The sequence below is a fragment of the Panthera tigris genome, chromosome C1 (assembly GCF_018350195.1).
Source record: "Panthera tigris isolate Pti1 chromosome C1, P.tigris_Pti1_mat1.1, whole genome shotgun sequence".
Taxonomy (NCBI): domain Eukaryota; kingdom Metazoa; phylum Chordata; class Mammalia; order Carnivora; family Felidae; genus Panthera; species Panthera tigris.
The window spans coordinates 34,411,357-34,430,008 of NC_056667.1; the positions used below are offsets into that span (position 1 = coordinate 34,411,357).

General features: G+C 42.6%; 1 protein-coding gene across 8 annotated transcripts; it reads left to right on the forward strand.

Annotated features, from left to right (window-relative positions):
- The first annotated feature begins 111 nt into the window (after positions 1-111).
- LOC102954792 (Krueppel-like factor 17) lies at positions 112-18,203 on the forward strand. 8 transcript variants are annotated; one of them, XR_006221420.1, is made up of 6 exons: positions 112-253; positions 9,396-10,254; positions 10,603-10,778; positions 12,361-12,504; positions 16,407-16,732; positions 18,122-18,203. XR_006221420.1 is itself a non-coding variant. In XM_042997145.1 (5 exons), exons 1-5 carry the CDS (start codon positions 170-172, stop codon positions 16,416-16,418), a joined length of 1,275 nt encoding a protein of 424 aa, XP_042853079.1. In that variant the 5' UTR covers positions 112-169; the 3' UTR covers positions 16,419-16,760. The 8 variants fall into 8 exon arrangements, 7 of the variants coding, with proteins under 7 accessions (XP_042853079.1, XP_042853076.1, XP_042853077.1 ...); XM_042997145.1 differs by lacking the exon at positions 18,122-18,203 and having other exon boundaries at positions 16,407-16,760; XM_042997144.1 differs by lacking the exons at positions 16,407-16,732; positions 18,122-18,203 and adding an exon at positions 8,595-8,719 and having other exon boundaries at positions 172-253; positions 12,361-12,719.
- Positions 18,204-18,652: the final 449 nt, after the last annotated feature.

Genomic DNA, 18,652 nt, shown 5'->3' on the forward strand with positions numbered 1-18,652 from the left:
GGTCGGTGGGTGAGACCCTTGGCTCCGCCCCCCCGGCGCCGTGGTAGGTAGAAGCTGAGCGCGGTGATTGTGATTGTGGCGTGGTGGTGCGAGGACACCCCATCTGCGACCCCGAGGCGTCGCGTGTCAGCTGTCCTCTGGTGCGGGTCTGGACCCGCACACAGTCCTGATGTGCAGCCGATCCCAGGCTGAAATGGAGCAGGAGGCCGAGAGGCTGAGCCAGTGGCAGGAGGCTCAGCACCAGCTCGTGCAGGTGAGTCCAGAAGTCAGCACCAGGGCCGGCGTGGGGGTTGGGGGGGGGGGGCGGGGGTGGGATGGATGCAGGCCGGCGGTGGAGGGAAGCACATATCTGGGGCATTAGAAGTATGAGGGATGGAGTTGGGAAGGGGGTGGGGATGGGAGATCAAGGACACAAATCATGTGTCATTTATGCAATTAATATCCATCGAGCATTAGCAGCTCTGCTGGGAGCTGGGGGTTAAAAAAAAGGTCCAGGTAACTCGTGTCGAGGGACTTGAGTATCCAGGAAAGAAGACAAAGTTAGGAAGTCAGCGGAGAGCAGGCAGGGAGGAAAAAATTACTAAGTGGCAATACTTTGCCAAGGCCCTGGGAATACAATGGTGAGCTCACTATAAGATATTATACCATTTTATTAATAAATCGCTGAATGATTGCAAGTGTACAAATTACTATGAAGAAGAACAGGTGCCACAGGAGCAAATAGCAGAGGTGTTTGAGTTGATTTAGGAGGTTGAGAAGACAGCTGAGGATTTGGTTTGGGACTGAGAAACTGGTTAGGTCAAGGGTTTGCAGGGCCTGAGACCAGAGACAGTATGCCTCTATGTTGGAGGAAATGAAAGATGGACAGAGACCAAGGCCAAGAGAGTGATGAGAGCATGGCCCAAGGGGAGGGAGGCAGGGATTCCCCGACCTTACTGAGATCATGCAGGGGGCTTCAGCCAGTAGGAAGCCACTGAGGATTTTAAATGTGATCAGTTATGATTAGATTTGCATTTTGTATAGAGTGCCCTGGTGGAGATGGGGGAATTCAAGGCAATAGTTAGAAAGGTACTGGGATAATCCAAGTGAGAACTAAAATGGCAGCCTAACTAGGGAGGTGAGAGTGGAGACAGACAAAACCAGATAGATCCTGGACATATTTTGGAGGTAGACACTGCAGGAATTGGTAACTACTTAGATCTAGGTGGTGAAGGAGCCATTCAGCACACCTTACCAGGTTTCTGGCTTGCATGGTGGGCAACAGTAGGGACATTTTCTGAGAGAGCAAAGGATGGGAGGGAACCAGCTTGTTTTATTGTTGTTTTTAAACCCCTTTGGTTGGGTGAGTGGAATGAATGGGAGTTTTAGATACAGTCTGTTGAAGTGCCTTTGGGCTATCCAAATGGACTGCGCATTGGGCAGCTGGAAGATTCCGGAGAAGTCTGCCCTGGAGCTACTGGTTTAAGAATAAGTGGAATATAAACCAAGATGGATCATTAGCCTGAGAAAGATTGACTAGAAATTTGTAGGTGAGGGAAACCAGTAGAAGAGATGGAGGAGGAGGGAGGGCCAGGGAGGAGGGAAGGAGAAAAATCCAGCAAGTGTGACAATGTGTTCTTAAGTCCAAGGGAGGAAAACATTTCAAGAAGAGTATGGCCAGTAGTCTCAGGAGCTCCTGAGAGGCCAAACAAGAAGGGATCTGACAAGTGTTTGGACTTAGTAGAGACAATGAAGGTCATCAATGACCTTTATGAAAGCTGTTTCTGTGATGAGATGGGGGCCATTTGGGAATAATAAAGCAAGGTAGTGATAAAGGCGTCTTTTTTAGACATCTCCAAAGAAGTTTGCCTGTGAAGGATCAGGAAAATGAAAGAGGGCCATCACTGAGAGGGAGGAAAAAGGGGCTGGGCACCCCAGAAATACTCATCCAATAGACAGTGATCTGGGGCCTATTACGTGCCTACTTTATGCTAGTTGCATATAGTGGTAAATAAAACAAGATAGGATCTCCTCAGCCCTTCTAGAGGTAAAAAAAATTATTTTCAGGGCACCTGTGTGGCTCAGTCAGTTGAGTGTCTGAATCTTTTTTTTAAAAAAATTTTTTTTTAATGTTTTTATTTTTGAGACAGAGACAGAGACAGAGCATGAACAGGGGAGGGTCAGAGAGAGGGAGACAGAATCCAAAGCAGGCTCCAGGCTCTGAGCTGTCAGCACAGAGCTGGACGTGGGGCTCAAACTCACGGACTGAGTGATCATGACCTGAGCCGAAGTCGGACGCTTAACCAACTAAGCCACCCAGGCGCCCCGAGTGTCTGACTCTTGATCTCCACTCGGGTCATGATCTCACAGTTTGTGTGTTTGAGCCCCTTATTAGGCTCTGATCTGACAGCATGCAGCCTGCTTGTGTTTCTCTCTCTCCCTCTCTTTGCCCTTCTCCTTCTGTCATGTGCACTCTATTTCTCAAAAATAAATATTTTAAAAGAATAAAAAAATGTTTTCTTCCATAGTCAAAACATTTTCAAAACTACCAAAATTTATTATTTCTTAATATCATCTTGCATGTAATTCTTGTTCAAATTCCCCTACAACTTGTTCAAGTTCTCCCTAAAGTGTCCTTAATGCTAATATGTCCAAACGAGGATCCAATTTAAGACCACACACTGCATCTAGTTGTTACATCTCTTGAGTTTCTTTGAAATTAGAATAGTTTTCTTTTTTCCTGACTGGCTTTCCATCTTTCACAATCCTCATTTTGTTTTATAGACAAAATCCTTCTTCTGGATTTATCAGATTGTTTTCTCATGGTATAATTTAGTTTGATATTCTATCTCTTGCATCACCTCTAAATTGGAGATAGACCTTAACGTTTAATTGCATTCCTGATTTTTGGTGAGAATGTCTCAAAGACACAATGGGCTCCATCCTCATCAGGAGACATATCTGGCTTCCCCACATCCGGGGGATGCTAGAATTAAGATAGTGAAAAGCCTGGTTGATCTCATCTCTCTTTTCAAACTTAACATTTAGCCTTGTGGTCAGAAAGTAATCCATATTATATGTTTCCTCGGATACATCCAAATGTCCAGTTCCCCACCAATCATCCACCTAATGGTGTCAACCAAATATTAATTTTTCCTTAAAAGTTTCATTAAGGGTCAGGGGCGCCTGGGTGGCTCAGTCGGTTAAGCATCCGACTTCGCCTCAGGTCACGATCTCACGGTCCGTGAGTTCGAGCCCTGCATCAGGCTCTGGGCTGATGGCTCGGAGCCTGGAGCCTGCTTCCGATTCTGTGTCTCCCTCTCTCTCTGCCCCTCCCCCGTTCATGCTCTGTCTCTCTCTGTCCCAAAAATAAATAAACGTTAAAAAAAAATTTTTTTTTAAAAAATAAAAAAAAGTTTCATTAAGGGTTGTAAAAGAATTTCCATTCCCACCATTCCTTCTACATTCATTAGTGTGCGTTCTTCTGTAAAACAGGATTTTTCTTAAACCCCTGGGCTCTTTTTTCGGTGATTTTGAAGAAGTTTCCTCCCAGAAAGATAATAAATGATTAATTCTTTCTTCAACTTACGATGTTCAAAGCTTCTGTTAAAACCAACAGTCATTATTCTTCTTGATTCTCAAGCTGTCACAAATTTGGCCAGTGGGAACCCCTTCTGTGTCCTTTTTTAGACATTTAAAAAAGGGGTGGTAAAATCTACATCCACGTTTAAGTGTATAGTTAGTGGCATTAATCATATTCATGTTACTGCGCACCCATCACCACTATTAATCTCCACAGCTTTTTTCAGCTTCCCAAACGGAAGCTCTTTAACCAATAAAAAGTAGCTTCCTAATTCCATCCCCCATCCCCACCCCAAATCCCTACCAGGCAACCACCATTCTACTTTCTGTCTCTTGGAGAGCTCTGAATCCTAACCACTAGACCACCAGGTTCTGTTTCTTTGATTTTGACTTCCTTAAATACCTCATATAAATGGAATCATACATTCTTTGTCCTTTTGTGACTAGCTTATTTTACTTAGCTTAATGTCTCACAGGCTCATTTGTGTTGATATCCTTTTTTTTTCTTTTTTGTAAATGTTTGTTTATTTTGAGAAAGAGTGTGTGCACACAGGCCCTCGTGAGCTGGGGAGGGGCAGAGAGGGAGAGAGAATCCCAAGCAGGCTTCTCGCTGTCAGCGCAGGGCCCTATTGCTGGCTCGATCCCACAACCATGAGATGATATTGACCTGAGCTGATAACCCACGGAGCACCCCAGTCACCCCTCCTTTTTTTAAGACTGAATAATATTCCAATGTATGCGTATGCCACATTTTGTTGATCCATTCATCTGTAAATGGATGCTTGGCTTGCTTCCACGTTTTGGCTACTGTGAATGATGGTGCTCTGGACATGGGTGTACAAATATTTATTTCGGTCCTTGCTTTCAGTTCTTGTAGGTATATACCAGAAGTGGAGTTGTTGCATCATATGGTAATTTTATGTTTAATTTGTTGAGGGAATGTCATACTGGTTTCCACAGTGGCTGCACCATTTTACATTCCTACCATCAGTGTGCGAGGATTCCAATTTCTCCATATCTTGCCAACACTTTGGGTGTGGTTTTTTTGTTTTTGTTTTGATAAAAATCATTTTAAATGGGTGTGAAGTGACATCACATTGTGGATTTGATTTGCATTTCCCTAATGATTAGTTATGTTGAGCATCTTTCATTTGTTTATTACCCATTTGTTTATCTTTGGAGAAAAGTCTAGTTAAGTCCTTTGCCCATTTTTGAATTGGGTTGTTTCTCTATGTTAAATTTTAGGAGCTCTCCATCTTTTCTGGATAAAGTCTCTATTAGATATGTGATTTGTGGGGTGCCTGGGTGGCTCAGGTGGTTAAGCGTCCGACTTTGGCTCAGGTCATGATCTCGAGGTCCATGAGTTCAAGCCCCGCCATTGGGCTCTGTGCTGGCAGCTCAAAGCCTGGAGCCTGTGTCTCCCTCTCTCTCAGCCCCTCCCCTGCTCGCACTCTATCTCTTTCTCAAAAATAAATAAATGTTAAAAAATTTATTAAAAAAAAGATATGTGATTTAAAAATGTTTTATCCCATTCTGTGGGTTGCCTTTATACTCTGTTGGTGGTGTCTTCTGATGCACAAAAGGTTTTAATTTGATGAAGCCCAACTTTATCTCTCTTTTTCTTTTGTGGCCAGTGCCTTTAGTGTTATATCCGAAGAATCATTGCCAGATCCATTGTTATGAAGCTTTTCTCCTATGTTTTCTTCTAAGAGTTTTAGTTTAGCTCCAACGTTTAGTCTTTCACCCATTTTGAATTGTTGATTGTGGTATTAAGTAAGGGCCCTTCATTCTTTTGCATGTGGATATCCAGGTATACCAGCACCCTTTATTGAAAAGGCTGCCCTTTCCCCCAATAAATGGTCTTGGCACCCTTATTGAAAATCATTTGACCATATGGGTAAGGGTTTTCTCTGGGCTCTATTCCTTTCTGTTGGTGAATAAGTCTATGCTTAATGCCAATATCACATTTGTTCTTGTTTTTGTTTTTTACTTTTTTAAAGTTTATTTAAGTTTATTATGAGAGAGAGAGCACCTGTTGTGTGTGTGTGTGTGTGTGTGTGTGTACATAAGCAGGGAAGGAGCAGAGAGAGAGGGAGACAGAATCCCAAACAGTCTCCACACTGTCAGCCTGGAGCCCAGACTCTGGGTTTAATCTCACAACCGTGAGATCATGACTTGAGACAAAATCAAGATTCAGACACTTGACCTACTGAGCCACCCAGGTGCACCAATGCCAAGAATATACTGTTTTGATGCCTTGTAGCTTTGCAGTAAATTTTGAATCAGGAAGTGTAAATTCTCCAATTTTGTTCTTTTTCAAAGATTGCTTTTGGCTTTTTGGGGACCCTTGAAGTTCCATATGAATTTTAGTGGGTAGATTTTTCTATTCTTGCAAAAAGTGGGATTTTGTAAGGATTATATGGAATCCGTAGATTGCTTTGGGTAGCATTGACTTCATAACTAAAAGTCCTCCAATCCACGAACATTAAGGTGTTTCTCCATTATGTTTTTAATTTATTTCAACAATGTTTTTTGTAGTTTTCAGTGGTTAAGTTAATCTTCTTAGCTATTTCTAAGTATTTCTTTCTGATGCTATTGTAAATTGAATTGTTTTTCTAATTTTTTTTTTACAGATAGTTCATTGTCAGTGTATAGAAACAACTGATTTTTGTGTGTTGAATTTGAATCCTGCTACTTTTGCTGAATTTGTTTATTAGTTCTAACAGGTGTGTGTGTAATCTTTAGAATTTTCTACATGTAAGACTGTATCATCTGGGAGCAGATAGTTTTACTTTTCCAATATGGATGCCTTTACTTCTTAAAAAAATTTTTTTTAACGGTTATTTTTGAGACAGAGAGACAGAGCATGAACAGGGGAGGGTCAGAGAGAGAGGGAGACACAGAATCTGAAACAGGCTTCAGGCTCTGAGCTGTCAGCACAGAGCCTGACGCTCACAGACCGCGAGATCATGACCTGAGCTGAAGTCGGACGCTTAACCGACTGAGCCACCCAGGCACCCCTGGATGCCTTTACTTCCTATGTAATTGTTCTGGTTAGAACTTCCAATACAATGTTAAATAAAAGTGGTAAAAGCCATCCTTGTTGTCTTGATCTTAAAGGAAGAGCCTTCAATCCTTCATCATGAGTATGATTCTAGCTGTGGGCTTTTCATAAATGCCTATATCAAGTTGAAAGTTTCTTGCTATTCGTTTTTTGAGGGTTTTTTTTTTTTTATCATGAAAGTTATTGGATTGTTTCAAGTGTTTTTTCTGCTTTTCCCCCCTCTATTTTACTTTGATTTTCAGATGTTGCATCAGCCTTGCATTCTTGGGATAAATCCTATTTGGTCATGTGATATACTTTGCTTAATATGCTGGTGGATTTGGTTTGCTAATTTTTTGAGGATTTTTTTTTTTGGAGAGGGTATCCATCTTCATAAAAATGTTGCTCTATTGTTTGCTTTACTTGTGTGATGTGTTTATCTGGCTTTGGTATCAAGGCATGCTAGAACGAGTTAGCAAGTATTCTCTCCTCTTCAATTTTTTGGAAGAATTTGAGAAGCATTTACATTATTTAAATGTTTAGAATTCACCACGAAGCCATCAAGTTCAGGGTTTTTCTTGGTCCTGGAGCCTTTTGATTGCTGACTCGGTCTCTTTTACTAGTCACAGGTCTGTACAGATTTTCTTTCTCTTCATGATTCAGTGTTGGTAGGTTTTGTCTTTTTGGGAATTTATCTATTTCATTTAGGTTATCCAAACTGTTGGCATAAAATTGTTCATAGTGCTCTTATAATCTTTTTCATTTCTGTAAAATTGATAGTAATGTCCTCACATATTTTTCTTGGTCAATCTAGCTAAAGGTTTTGCAATTTTGTTAATCTCTCCAAAGAACTAACTTTTGGTTTCTTTGATATTTTTCTAATATTTTCTTCCTTATACCAGCTTTAGGGTTAGTTTGTTCTTTTTCTAGTTCCTTAAGGTGTAAAGTTAGGTTGTTCATTTGAGTTTTTTTTTTTTAATTATAAGCATTTATAATGCTTATTTTTATTTTTTAAATATTTTTAATTTTTTAAAAATATTTATTTATTTTTGAGAGAGAGAGCATGTGAACAGAGGAGGGGCAGAGAGAGGGAAACAGAGGATCCAAGAAGGTTCTTTGCTGTCAGCACAGAGCCCAACGCGGGGCTCTAATTCACGAACTGTGAGGTCATGACCTGAGCCAAAGTCAGACGCTTAACTGACTAAGCCACCCATGCATCCCGAAATTCCCTTTTTAAGAGGGACATTGTATAGAATATTTCCTATTTAAATTCAGCATTATTTTTACTTCTCTGATTTTTATAATAGAATCTTTCATTTTCTGAAAATCCTGATTTCTCACAATATTGTTTTAAAGCGATTTTATCATGGAAAGTAACACTCAAACAGAAAAGTGCATTTAAGTAAGTGTACAGCTTAATGAATTATTACAAAGTGAAGACCTCTGAAACATTGCCACCACCATAGCAGCTCCTCCAATGCCCCTTATCATTGTCCCCTCCCTCCCCTCTAATATAACTTGTAGCCCATTATCTGTACATAACTTCTTTGAATTCCTCTATTTCTGCTCTGTGATGTTTCTGTAATTGGTGTAAAAGCTGAAATTGCTTTCTTAAATTTGCTTTCTTTGTGTGTGTGTGTGTGTGTGTTTGAATGTTGCTCATTTTTCCTTGCTCTGTGGCAATATTTTTTCTGGTGAATTTTTTTTCTTTTTGAGAAATTACAATCATTAATTTCTGTTTTGGTGTTTAAGTGTCTTTTATGGATACTGTATTTTTTACTTATGCGTTGTTTTTCATATTTGAATGGATTGGTCTTTTCTGGACTGTTCCAGTGGATGAATAGATGGGAGATGGTGGGGTTGCTTTTCCAGTTTCTCAGCTCAAGAACTATCTCTAATGCTACAGTAATGGGCAGCTTTAAAAAAATATGATTCTTGGATCCTGTCCTGTTTCTACCACCATTATCTTCCTTTCTTTCCTTCACACCAGTTAGTCACCAAGGAATACTGCCTCGGACTTCCAAGCCAGTCCCCTACCATTGTTAAAAGTCTGCCTCTTTTCCTTCCTTCCTCCAATGCTTGATCTCAGACTTGTCCACAGCAGTTCCAACTCAGGTGAGACCCTCTTTTGTACGTAAATATTTGCAGGTGGTTTCTAAGTTGTGCTACAGCCATGACCCATCTGAAACTTTGTGGGTTTCTTTAAAACAAATTTTTTTAAATGTTTATTTATTCTTGAAAGAGAGACAGTGCTAGTAGGAGAGAGGCAGAGAGAGAGGGAGACACAGAATCTGAAACAGGCTCCAGGCTCTGAGCTGTCAGCACAGAGCATGACACAGGGCTGGAACCCATGAACTGTGAGATCATGACCTGAGCGGAAGTCGGACACTCAACCGCTTAACGGACTGAGCCACCCAGGCGCTCCTGTGGCTTTCTTATTGTGCTGATTTTGGATGTTCTTTCACCCTCACACTTAAATATAATCTTTGAGGGTTTTCTCAGTTTTGCTGAAGGTATAGGTTGTGGAATATTTTATTTGCTTTCTTTGTTGCTTTTCATGAGATAAACAAAAACATGCCAAGGGAAAAAAAATGGCATGAGGCACATCTAGGCTTCCACTGTGCTCCCATCAGCCAGACCTGCATCTCAGAAAGCCCAAACTGGAGAATGGCTTGGAGGCAGGATAATCCAGGCAAGAGATATTGGAGGCCTGGATGAGGGTGGGAAGGAGGGAAAGTGGAACTGGAATTTGAACTAGAGTGAATTTCACCTGACTCTCTCTCTCTTCAAGGATACTGAGAAGTCCATGTCCATCTTGGACATGTCTCCATCTCCTGGAAGCAGTGGAGTGGACGCCTCTTGGAATGACGGCCCATCAGGCACTCAACACTTCCCTCAGTGCACACAGCTGGAGAGGATCCCCTTGGCCTTGACTGAGGCACCCAGGCAGAATGCAAGTGATATGGGGCAACAGTTCAGTATGTTGCTGCCAGAGCATGGCGTGAGCTACTGCTCCCAAGTGATTCACACTCCTTCCCAGATGATTTACTGTGAGGGGATGTCTCCCTCCCAGCCAGGAATGATGATTTTCAAGAGGTCCCAGATGATGGCCTTAGGAGAACCCAGTATTCCAGGGATGGCCATGAACTTTTGTAGGAATCTAAGGATGCCCTCCAGGGGTCTACCAGTCTCAGCTCCCAATGGAATCTCCATGATGTCCCACATCAATGCACCCACAATTTCTTATTCTGGCCCACCAACGGTACCTTCTAATAGAGACTCTTTAACACCTAAAATGGTATTGGCCCCAACTATGTCTTCTACTGAGGCTCAGACAATGCTCCCTTCTTTGGCTCAGATGTCACCCCCTAGAGATCCCCATGATTTTAGGATGTGCCCAGCTGGGTCCCCATCATTGCAGGCTTTAAAATCCCAATACTCTCTCATGAGCCAGCCAGCCTCCCCGGAAGACTCCTTCCTACCCAAGCAGCCCATACGAGCTCCACAGCGAGTGGAGCGGAACTCCAGGGCCCAGGAAAGGGCTCCCAGGAGATCCCCAGTTTTAAGGCCTTACTCCTGCCAATATGAGAACTGTGGAAAAGCTTATACTAAGCGCTCCCACCTTGTGAGTCACCAACGCAAACACACAGGTGAATGAGGTGTCAGATAGGAGGGGTAGGGTTGGGCGGGGTGGAGGAGTCTCTGGGCTTTAGATTTGTGCTGGACCACTGGTTTGTAATGCCTTGAGGTTAGCTTGTCATCCTTCAAGTTTGGAGTCAAGCTATATTGGCCCCACCAATTTGCTTTCCCATGGTCCAGTGTGACTGTGTCAAGATCATGGGGACTACTGATGGTGTTGCCTCATTACTTTCCCATGGTTTTCTTTTGGTTTCTCAGCCTTGACTGCTCTTCCTCATAGAGTGAGACTCCTTCCTATGCACCTGCTGGCCTATCGTTAAACTTAATTTCTTCTGTTCCTTGTCACCCCCTTCCCCCAGGTGAGAGGCCTTATAAATGCATGTGGGAAGGCTGTACATGGTCTTTCTTCCGTTCCGATGAGCTTGGACGACATATGAGGATACACACCAGATATCGACCATATAGATGTGATCAGTGCAGCCGACAGTTCATGAGATCTGACCATCTCAGGCAACACCAAAGGACTCATCTGCAGGTGCCAGGATCCCCAGACCCACAGATGAACAATGGGAAAATGGCTTGTCCTCCTGCTCCTGTTCTTTAGGTCAATCTCTCTCTTTATTTTAGCTTCTCCCAGATCCTGCCTGCCTCTGACCAGCTAGTCTCTGAAAGGTGTAGGCTTAGATGAAGACAGAGAAAGATTATGAGGTGGTGTTAAAGCCTATATGAATTCTGGACCCAATCAGAGACTTCTCAAAAACCGTCTTGCATGCCCTCACCTCTCTGGGGCCACCTACTTTTCCTAAGTTTAGCCTCATGGGAAGATGGAGGAAAGTAGGAATTGGAAGCTTTATAAAAAAGCTCTTTATCTTATATCATTCCCCAGCTTAAAACCCTTTAGTGACTCTCTTTTGCCTATGTAAAATCCAACTTCCTTATCTTGGTCTTCTATAGTTTCCAGAGCCAGACTATGCTCAAATCCTGAATTTACCATCTACTAGCCATGTGACCTTGGGAAAGGTCCTTGATCACTTTACCATATTTCCTCTTCTGGTAAATGAGAAAAACAGTATTGGACTGCTTGGGACACTTATGTACAGAATCACATTCTCTCTGGTATTCATCAGCCATAAGCCCAGAGATTGTCTTGTCCTACAGTTTCCAGACTTGCATGGAATGTCCCACTGCAGGACATGGGATCTGGCATCTCAAGTTGCCATTAACAACCCAGAAGTGTGCGGGAGTTAATGCTCTTGGAATAACATTTGACTAACGGAAGATGGGAGAGAGTCAGGCAGATAAATTCCTTCTTCCCTCTCTTTCCTCAATTGCCACAAGGCACTCTTTCCCCAAAATGTACAGCCAATGGGGAGACCTCCCATGTAGCCAATGGACACACCTGTGGTGTTTCCTCAAGGCTTGTCATGAAGCAGGACCCAACTGCTATCAATTTGCATTACCACTAGTTCTCCCTGCCTTGCTTCCCTTTACTTAGTGCCGGGGTTTGCAGTTCTCAAATAAAACATCAGCACTTAGTTCTTGTTTTAGGCTCTGTTTTCTGGGTGACTTGGGGGTGGAGTACATTAGACTGGGGCAGAGAAGGAAGAGCCCTATTGTAACTTCCCCTCCTCCCTTCACTGAGACCAGGTACATGGACTACCAAATACCAGGTATTAAAGGCCCTGTCCTACCTCATTCCTCCCCTAGGGCTGAGAGCATAATGACCCTCCTGGATACTCAGATAGTTTTGAACCTCCGTTTCTGGACTTCTCAGCTAGCCATTACACTGACCAGCAAGCTAATAAAAAGGAACTTGCCCAAACTCTCAGGTGGCAGAACTGGGATCCCAACCAGAATCTCTCTACTCTAGAGATGATACCTTCTGCTGATATTGCCAAGCACTTCCAGGAGATGGCCACAGAGAGATGAATCAGGTCCAGTTCCTGTGGCCAAGGGGCCATCTTGCTCTAGGGCAGAGAAGTCCACCTAAGTGAGGTGGCCATGGAGAGGGGGAGCACCTAAAGGGGAGGATCAGAAAGGCTATCTGGGGGAAGTGACCCTTGAGCTCAGTGAGTATATGTAACATCTAGTAATCCCTATTGTTGTAATAAATTAAGCAGGTGAATGAAGAGGAAAGAATTCCAGACAGAATGCTGGACCAACACAACTGCTCAGAGGAGAGTCAACCTGCAAGCTTCCATTCATTTGGCCAATGTTCTTTGAGCCCACTACAAAGAGCATCACAGCTGTGGGGACTCATGGTGAGGGGCACAGAGACAATGGAAGGGTGTGTCAGGGAAGAAAGACTTCTCAAAGAGGTGCCTGAGTCAGACCCGAAGAGCTTGTGGAGGTTAGCTAACCTCCAATTTCCTGGACGTCTACCCTTGGCCATGCCCTGTGTTGGACACTAAGGACTCAGAGCATGACAGTGCCTTGCAGTGGAGCATAAAAACCACAGATAAACATTCTGAAATCACTTAATGTTGCCATGGAGAGGAGCCAAACTTCTGTGGGCTCAAATTTATCTGGGCATTGTGGAAGTCCCACAGATTTGGTGACACCTGTCATCCCCATCCCCACCCTGACCCCTTCCTGCATGGCCACCTTGGTCTTTTCCCCTAATGGCCCCAGCGTACCTGGTCTAGGCATCCAGGTGCCCTCTACCCAAACTCTGAGTGAGGGGAGTAGGCATGATAAATAAGGGCAGGGGGTGCTTGTTTGTGCCCCAATGACTTACCCCAGGTCTCAAGTGCCTGAAATCTCTTAAATTCCCACCTGGGCACTAGGTCCCTTCTGTGAAGTGGAACATCTCAAGCTCAATGGGCCAGGGCTGGTCTCCATACCCTGCCCCACCTGGCTTACACTTATCCCTGCCGGTAAGGTCAGCAGGCCAGATTGCTTGTTGGGCCTCAAGAGAGAGAGGTCTGTTGATGACCCATCACTCTCATCAAGGAATGGAACTGAGAGGAGCCAGAGTGGGCAGGGGTGTGCCACATACACTACATTGGTGGGCAAAACAGGTCCCTGCCTCTGTGGAGGTCACAATCTAGTGGAGGAAGGACATAGAAATGTATGGAATGCGGTGAGGACAAATATCAGGGACTTGCTGTAATAGGACAAGGGGGCTCCCTCAGGAAATGTGGTTTGAGCTCAGAGGTAAGGACTAACTGGGAGTTAGGCAGGTAAGGAGGTGAGGAGGTGATTGGAAGAGAAAATTCAGTCTCTCTTTTATTTAGAGGTTACCTTATGGCAAGCCTTGGCTAAGCCTTTCTTGGTATTATCTTATTCAACACTGGGCAGCATAGTGGGTGGGGTAAAGACCTTGTGGGCTCCCAAGTAAGACGTAGATTTTGAATCCTGCCTCTGCCATTTCCTGGCTGTGTGGCCTTGGGGAAGTTATTTATCTCTGCACCAGACAGCAAGGGGCAAGATTCAAGCTAAGGAGGATTCAAGGGGACACCTTCAAGCTAAAGAGAGAATTAGTTACATTGAAAAGGTTTCTTCTGCTTAAGGGAGAGGGAGTGATTTCAGTGTTCCAGGTGAGAGTGGAAGGTGCTTGGGAAGGGTGTGGCAGTGTGGCTGGAGAGTAGCAGAAAGATTTGCGAGAAAATCAACCTAGGTGATAGCTGGATCAAGGATGACTCCCGGTTTATAGCTTGTGTTATAAGTGACACAGAAGGAGAATGGATGAAATTCATTTAATTTATTTTTCTATTTTTAAATTGTTGATGTCTCATGCAAAAAATAGTTTGCTTATATAATTTAAAGTAATAACTTATTTGCCCTTATACCACATTTGAAACCTCTGTGTTCCCCACTGACCACATTCCTCATCTTCTGCAGAGGCTCCTGAAGTTTGGTTAATCTTGTGTTTGCTTTTCTTTCTTTTTAAACCATATGTATACGGCTCTTAAACCATAGAGTGATTTGTTTTATGTGGTTTTGAACTTCGTTTATTCTGTTTGGGGTTCATTGAGCATCTTCAATGTACAGGTTTATAGTCTTAGTGAAATTTGGAAATTTTTTGGCCATGTTTTATCAATTTTTTGCCCCCCCTTCTTTTTCCTCCTGACACACAATCTGCCTATATAATAGACTATGTGATATCATCTCACAGGCCACTGATGCTCTGTCCATCTTTTTTTTTCAGCCTTTTCGTTCTCATTTTAGATGTCTTCAAGCCAACTGCTCTTTTCTTCTGCCATGTAATCTGCTATCAGTTTTTCAGGTTCTCTACTTTCCATCTCTAGAAATTCCATCTTGGATCTTTAGAAATCTATTTCTCTCCTTAACATGCTCAATTTTTCTCTTCCTTATGAAGCATAGTTAAAATAGCTGTTCGAATGTCCTCAGATGCTATGTCCCATCATATTTGTCATTTCTGAGTCTGTAATGATTGATTTTTCTCTTGATGGTTGTCCTTAATTTCCTGCTTCTTTGAATAGCTGATAATTTTGTACTGGATGCCAGATATTTGTGAATTTACATTGTCGGTTGCTGGATTTCATATTATTCCTTTACATATTGTTGGTTTTTATTTCTGGCATGCATTTTACTTTTTTGGAGTTAGTTGGAGCTCTTGGAGCCTCTTGGAGGTTTACTTTTTTTTTTCCTTAGGGAATTTTTATTTATTTAATTTATTTAGTTTTTAAAGTTTATTTATTTTGATAGAGAGCACAAGTGAAAAAGGAGCAGACAGAGAGGGAGGGAGAGAATCCCAAGTAGGCTCCACACTGAAGTGTGTGTGTGTGTGTGTGTGTGTGTGTGTGTATACACATCCTCTTTATACATTCATTTATCAATGGACACATGGTTTGCTTGCATACCTTGTGCTGTTAATAATGTTGCAATATACATAGGTATGCATATATCTTTTCGAATTAGTGTTTTCATTTCCTTTATGTAAATACCCAGTAGTGGAATTACTGGATCATAAGGCATTTAAAAAAAATTTTTTTATGTTTATTTATTTTTGAGAGAGAGTGTAAGTGGTAGGGGCTGAGAGAAGGAGACAGAGGATATGAAGTGGGCTCTGTGCTGAGAGCAGTGAGCCCAATATGGGGCTCGAAGTTGAAAACTGTAAGATCATGATCTGTGCCAAAGTCAGATGCTTAACTGGCATCCTGACATTTTTATTTTTAATTAGAGGAACCTCTATACTGTTTTCCATGGTGGCTGTACCAACTTATTCCCACCGACAGTGCACGAGGGTTCCTTTTTCTCCACATCCTCGCCAACATTTGTTATTTTTTGTCTTTTTGATTCCAGTCATTCTGTCAGGAATAGGTGATATATCATTTTGGTTTTGATTTCCATTTCTCTGATTAGTAATGTTGAGTGTCTTTTCATGTGTTGGTCATTTGTGTGTCTTCTTTACAAAAATTTCTATTCAAGTCCTCTGCTCATTTTAAAATCAGATTATCTCTCTAGGGTTGAAAGTTGTATAAGTTCTTTATTTATTTTGGATATCAGCCACTTATTAGATATATAACTTGCAAATATCTGGGAGAATAATGTTTTTTAAGTAGCAATGTAGTGAGATCTTAAGGTAGGTGGGATGGGGAGAATAAATTCTAAGGTAGGGATGGGTTGGGATGTCTTCACAAGGCAGAGATGTGGCAGGATGTGAAGGCAAGCAGAAAAGAGAGCTTCTTGGAGGATGTGGAGGATGTAGGGGAGCTCCCAGATTATGAAGGAGTTTCAGAGAGTACAGTGTGCTACTTTGGGAGGGAGCTTGGAGGAAGGATGGGAAATAAAAGATAAAATAATGGAAGGCTTTCCGAAGGTCTTTGGCAATTGTCTGTGTTAGAACTTGTATTATATTTATTCTTGTTCGTTCATCAAAAAATTTACTGGGTGTCTCCTGGGTGTCCAGGGGCTCAGTGATGGGAATATAGTGGCCAAGTGGTCAACTAGACCTCAGCTCCTCCTGGAACTCTAAGTAAATGCAGGAGAGGCTGACTCAGAAACAGATGATCACAATTGCATTTGGAAAGCCCATCTTGGTTGCCTTGGGTGGAGAATGGATGGATTATTCTGGGCTGAAGAGTATGCAACTGCATTTGGGCAAGGCAGACAGCAGTCCACACAGTCAAGCAGACTGTTGAGGAATGGTTGGGATAAGAAATGTGAGCTGAAAAGAACTTCTGACTTAATTCCATAGGTCACATCCTAACCCCCAGCCGCAACCTCTGGTGTCCGGCTCTGTTGACAGCTTACCCTGTGCTGGGTGCATTTGATGATGATCCTGCTTTTGCCAAGAAGGTGCTGGGGGCTGCCTGGCTTGAGGCTCCGGGGCTGCAGCTAATACCCTCCCAAAGGCAACTTCCCTGGGCCAGGTCTGGGTCCAGAAGAGAACAACCCCTCCTCTATCTGGGCTGGTGTAGAATTCAGCCATCCTTCACAGACTGGAGAGACCATTTTTAAAGAGAATCCTAGGTTCTGGGGAATAGGGGATGGAAGGCACCTATAGAATGAAGCCCTGAACAGGTACGGAAACGGTGTGAGGGGTTGAGGGGGGGAGGGATAGGAGGGATGACACGTAAATAGGGTCTTAGAAGACACTGGCACATCGATTCCACTCCTACATGTAATGTAGCAAGAATGCCTTTTCCAATAAATCTTTCTCTGCATTCATTCATTCACTCAATTCTCACTGACTCACACCTCAGGCAACGAATCATACTTTTACTTGTGTTGTGTGTTGAGATAAAAGATAAAACAAGGCCTCTAACTTTGTTTTCTCTTTCCTTTCTTTCCTCCTTTTCCTTTGCCTGGTCCGTTGAAAACATTTTAAGTAGATAATATATGCATGTAGCGCAAAATTCAAAAGCCAGGACATGTTATTTGGCAAAAGGTCCTAATGCTCTTGAACCTCTCTCCTTAGAAGTGATGCTATTTTTTTTAATGTGCCTTCCAGACCCATCTGTAATACATAAACAGCAGATTATACACACTGTAGAGTCTCTTGCTACCTTCGCTTATCAGTACATCTTGGAGACTTTTGTGTAAGCAAATACAGAACGACTAGAATCTTTTAAATTGATGCACATAATTCCGTCGTGTGGATGTGCCATATTTATTTTATCTGTCTTCTATTGTAGGATGCTCAGCCCGCTTGTCATGAAACATTGCTATAATCTTGAGAAAGTTGTTTTCCTTCTAATGGATGAATGTGTTTCCATTGCAATTATAAAGTCTTACTGATTTATTTTATTGCCTTTGGGGGAGCAGTTAAATGAACTTTATTTTAGAGCACTTTTGGAAAAATTGGGATGATTGTATCTAGAGTTCTCCTATACTCCAGACCCGGTTTCCCTTGTTGTTAACATCTTACCTCAGTGTGGCGTATTTGTTACAACTAATAAACCAATACTAATACATGTTCACTAACTAAAGTCTGTACTTTACTTAGATTTCCTTAGTTTTTCCCTAACGTCCTTTTTCTGTTGCAGGATTCCATCTAGGATAGTACATTACATTTAGTTATCATGTCTCTTCTGGCTCCTCTTGGCTGTGATAGTTTCTTACACTTTCCTTTTTTTTTTTTTTTTTTTGGTGACCTTGACAGTTTTGAGGAGCACTGGTCAGATATTGGTAAAATGGTAGACTTCTAATGGTAGAATGCCTCTCAGTTGGGATTTGTTTTTTCACATGACTTCAGCTAGAGGTAAATAATGTGTTTTTAGGAGGAAGACCACGGAGGTAAAGTATTATTTCCAGTAAATGCACTTAACAGAAGATCCAAGTACACTGTCATAGCCCTTTGGTCTCCTCCTTTCCCACCCCTGTGTGTTGGTAACTGGCCACACATGGCCTTTTCACCTCTTGCCTGCACTGTCACGATAACTGAATAAAGCCTTGATTTTTTACCTTCAGTTTGGTTCCTTGTCCTAATTAATCATCTTGGCATCTGGCACCTCAACAAATTGATGCAGCAAGCCAGTGGCCAACTGAGCGCAAAGCTGTTCTGGAAGAATAAAATACCCCGGGGTCCTACGAAGTACTTCCACAGCCATGACAATAGGACTTGGTGAGTGCTGGTGGATTATTTACAGAAACTTTTCAGTTCTCAAGGGAACCATTGGTTCCCTTTAGCCCTCGACTCCCTGGCCGGGCTTGCCCAGTGGGTCACATTAGAAATTCAACAAAGGGAACTCTAAGAAAGCTAGGAAATCAGTTCCCTAGCTACTTCTCATGGTGCTCCAGAAATGGGACCAAAACTGTCAGAGAATCCGCATGCTGAACTGCACCCAATAACTATTGGCTCTAAGTAGTCCCTGATGCTAAGGGACATCCTGCAATGTAGATGGTAAAACTGTTAGCCAGACTCAAATTTCCAAGTTTGTCCCAGCTACTCCTGCTGGCACTGGTCACTAGGCCCAGTTAAACCTCTCCATGAGATTGGGT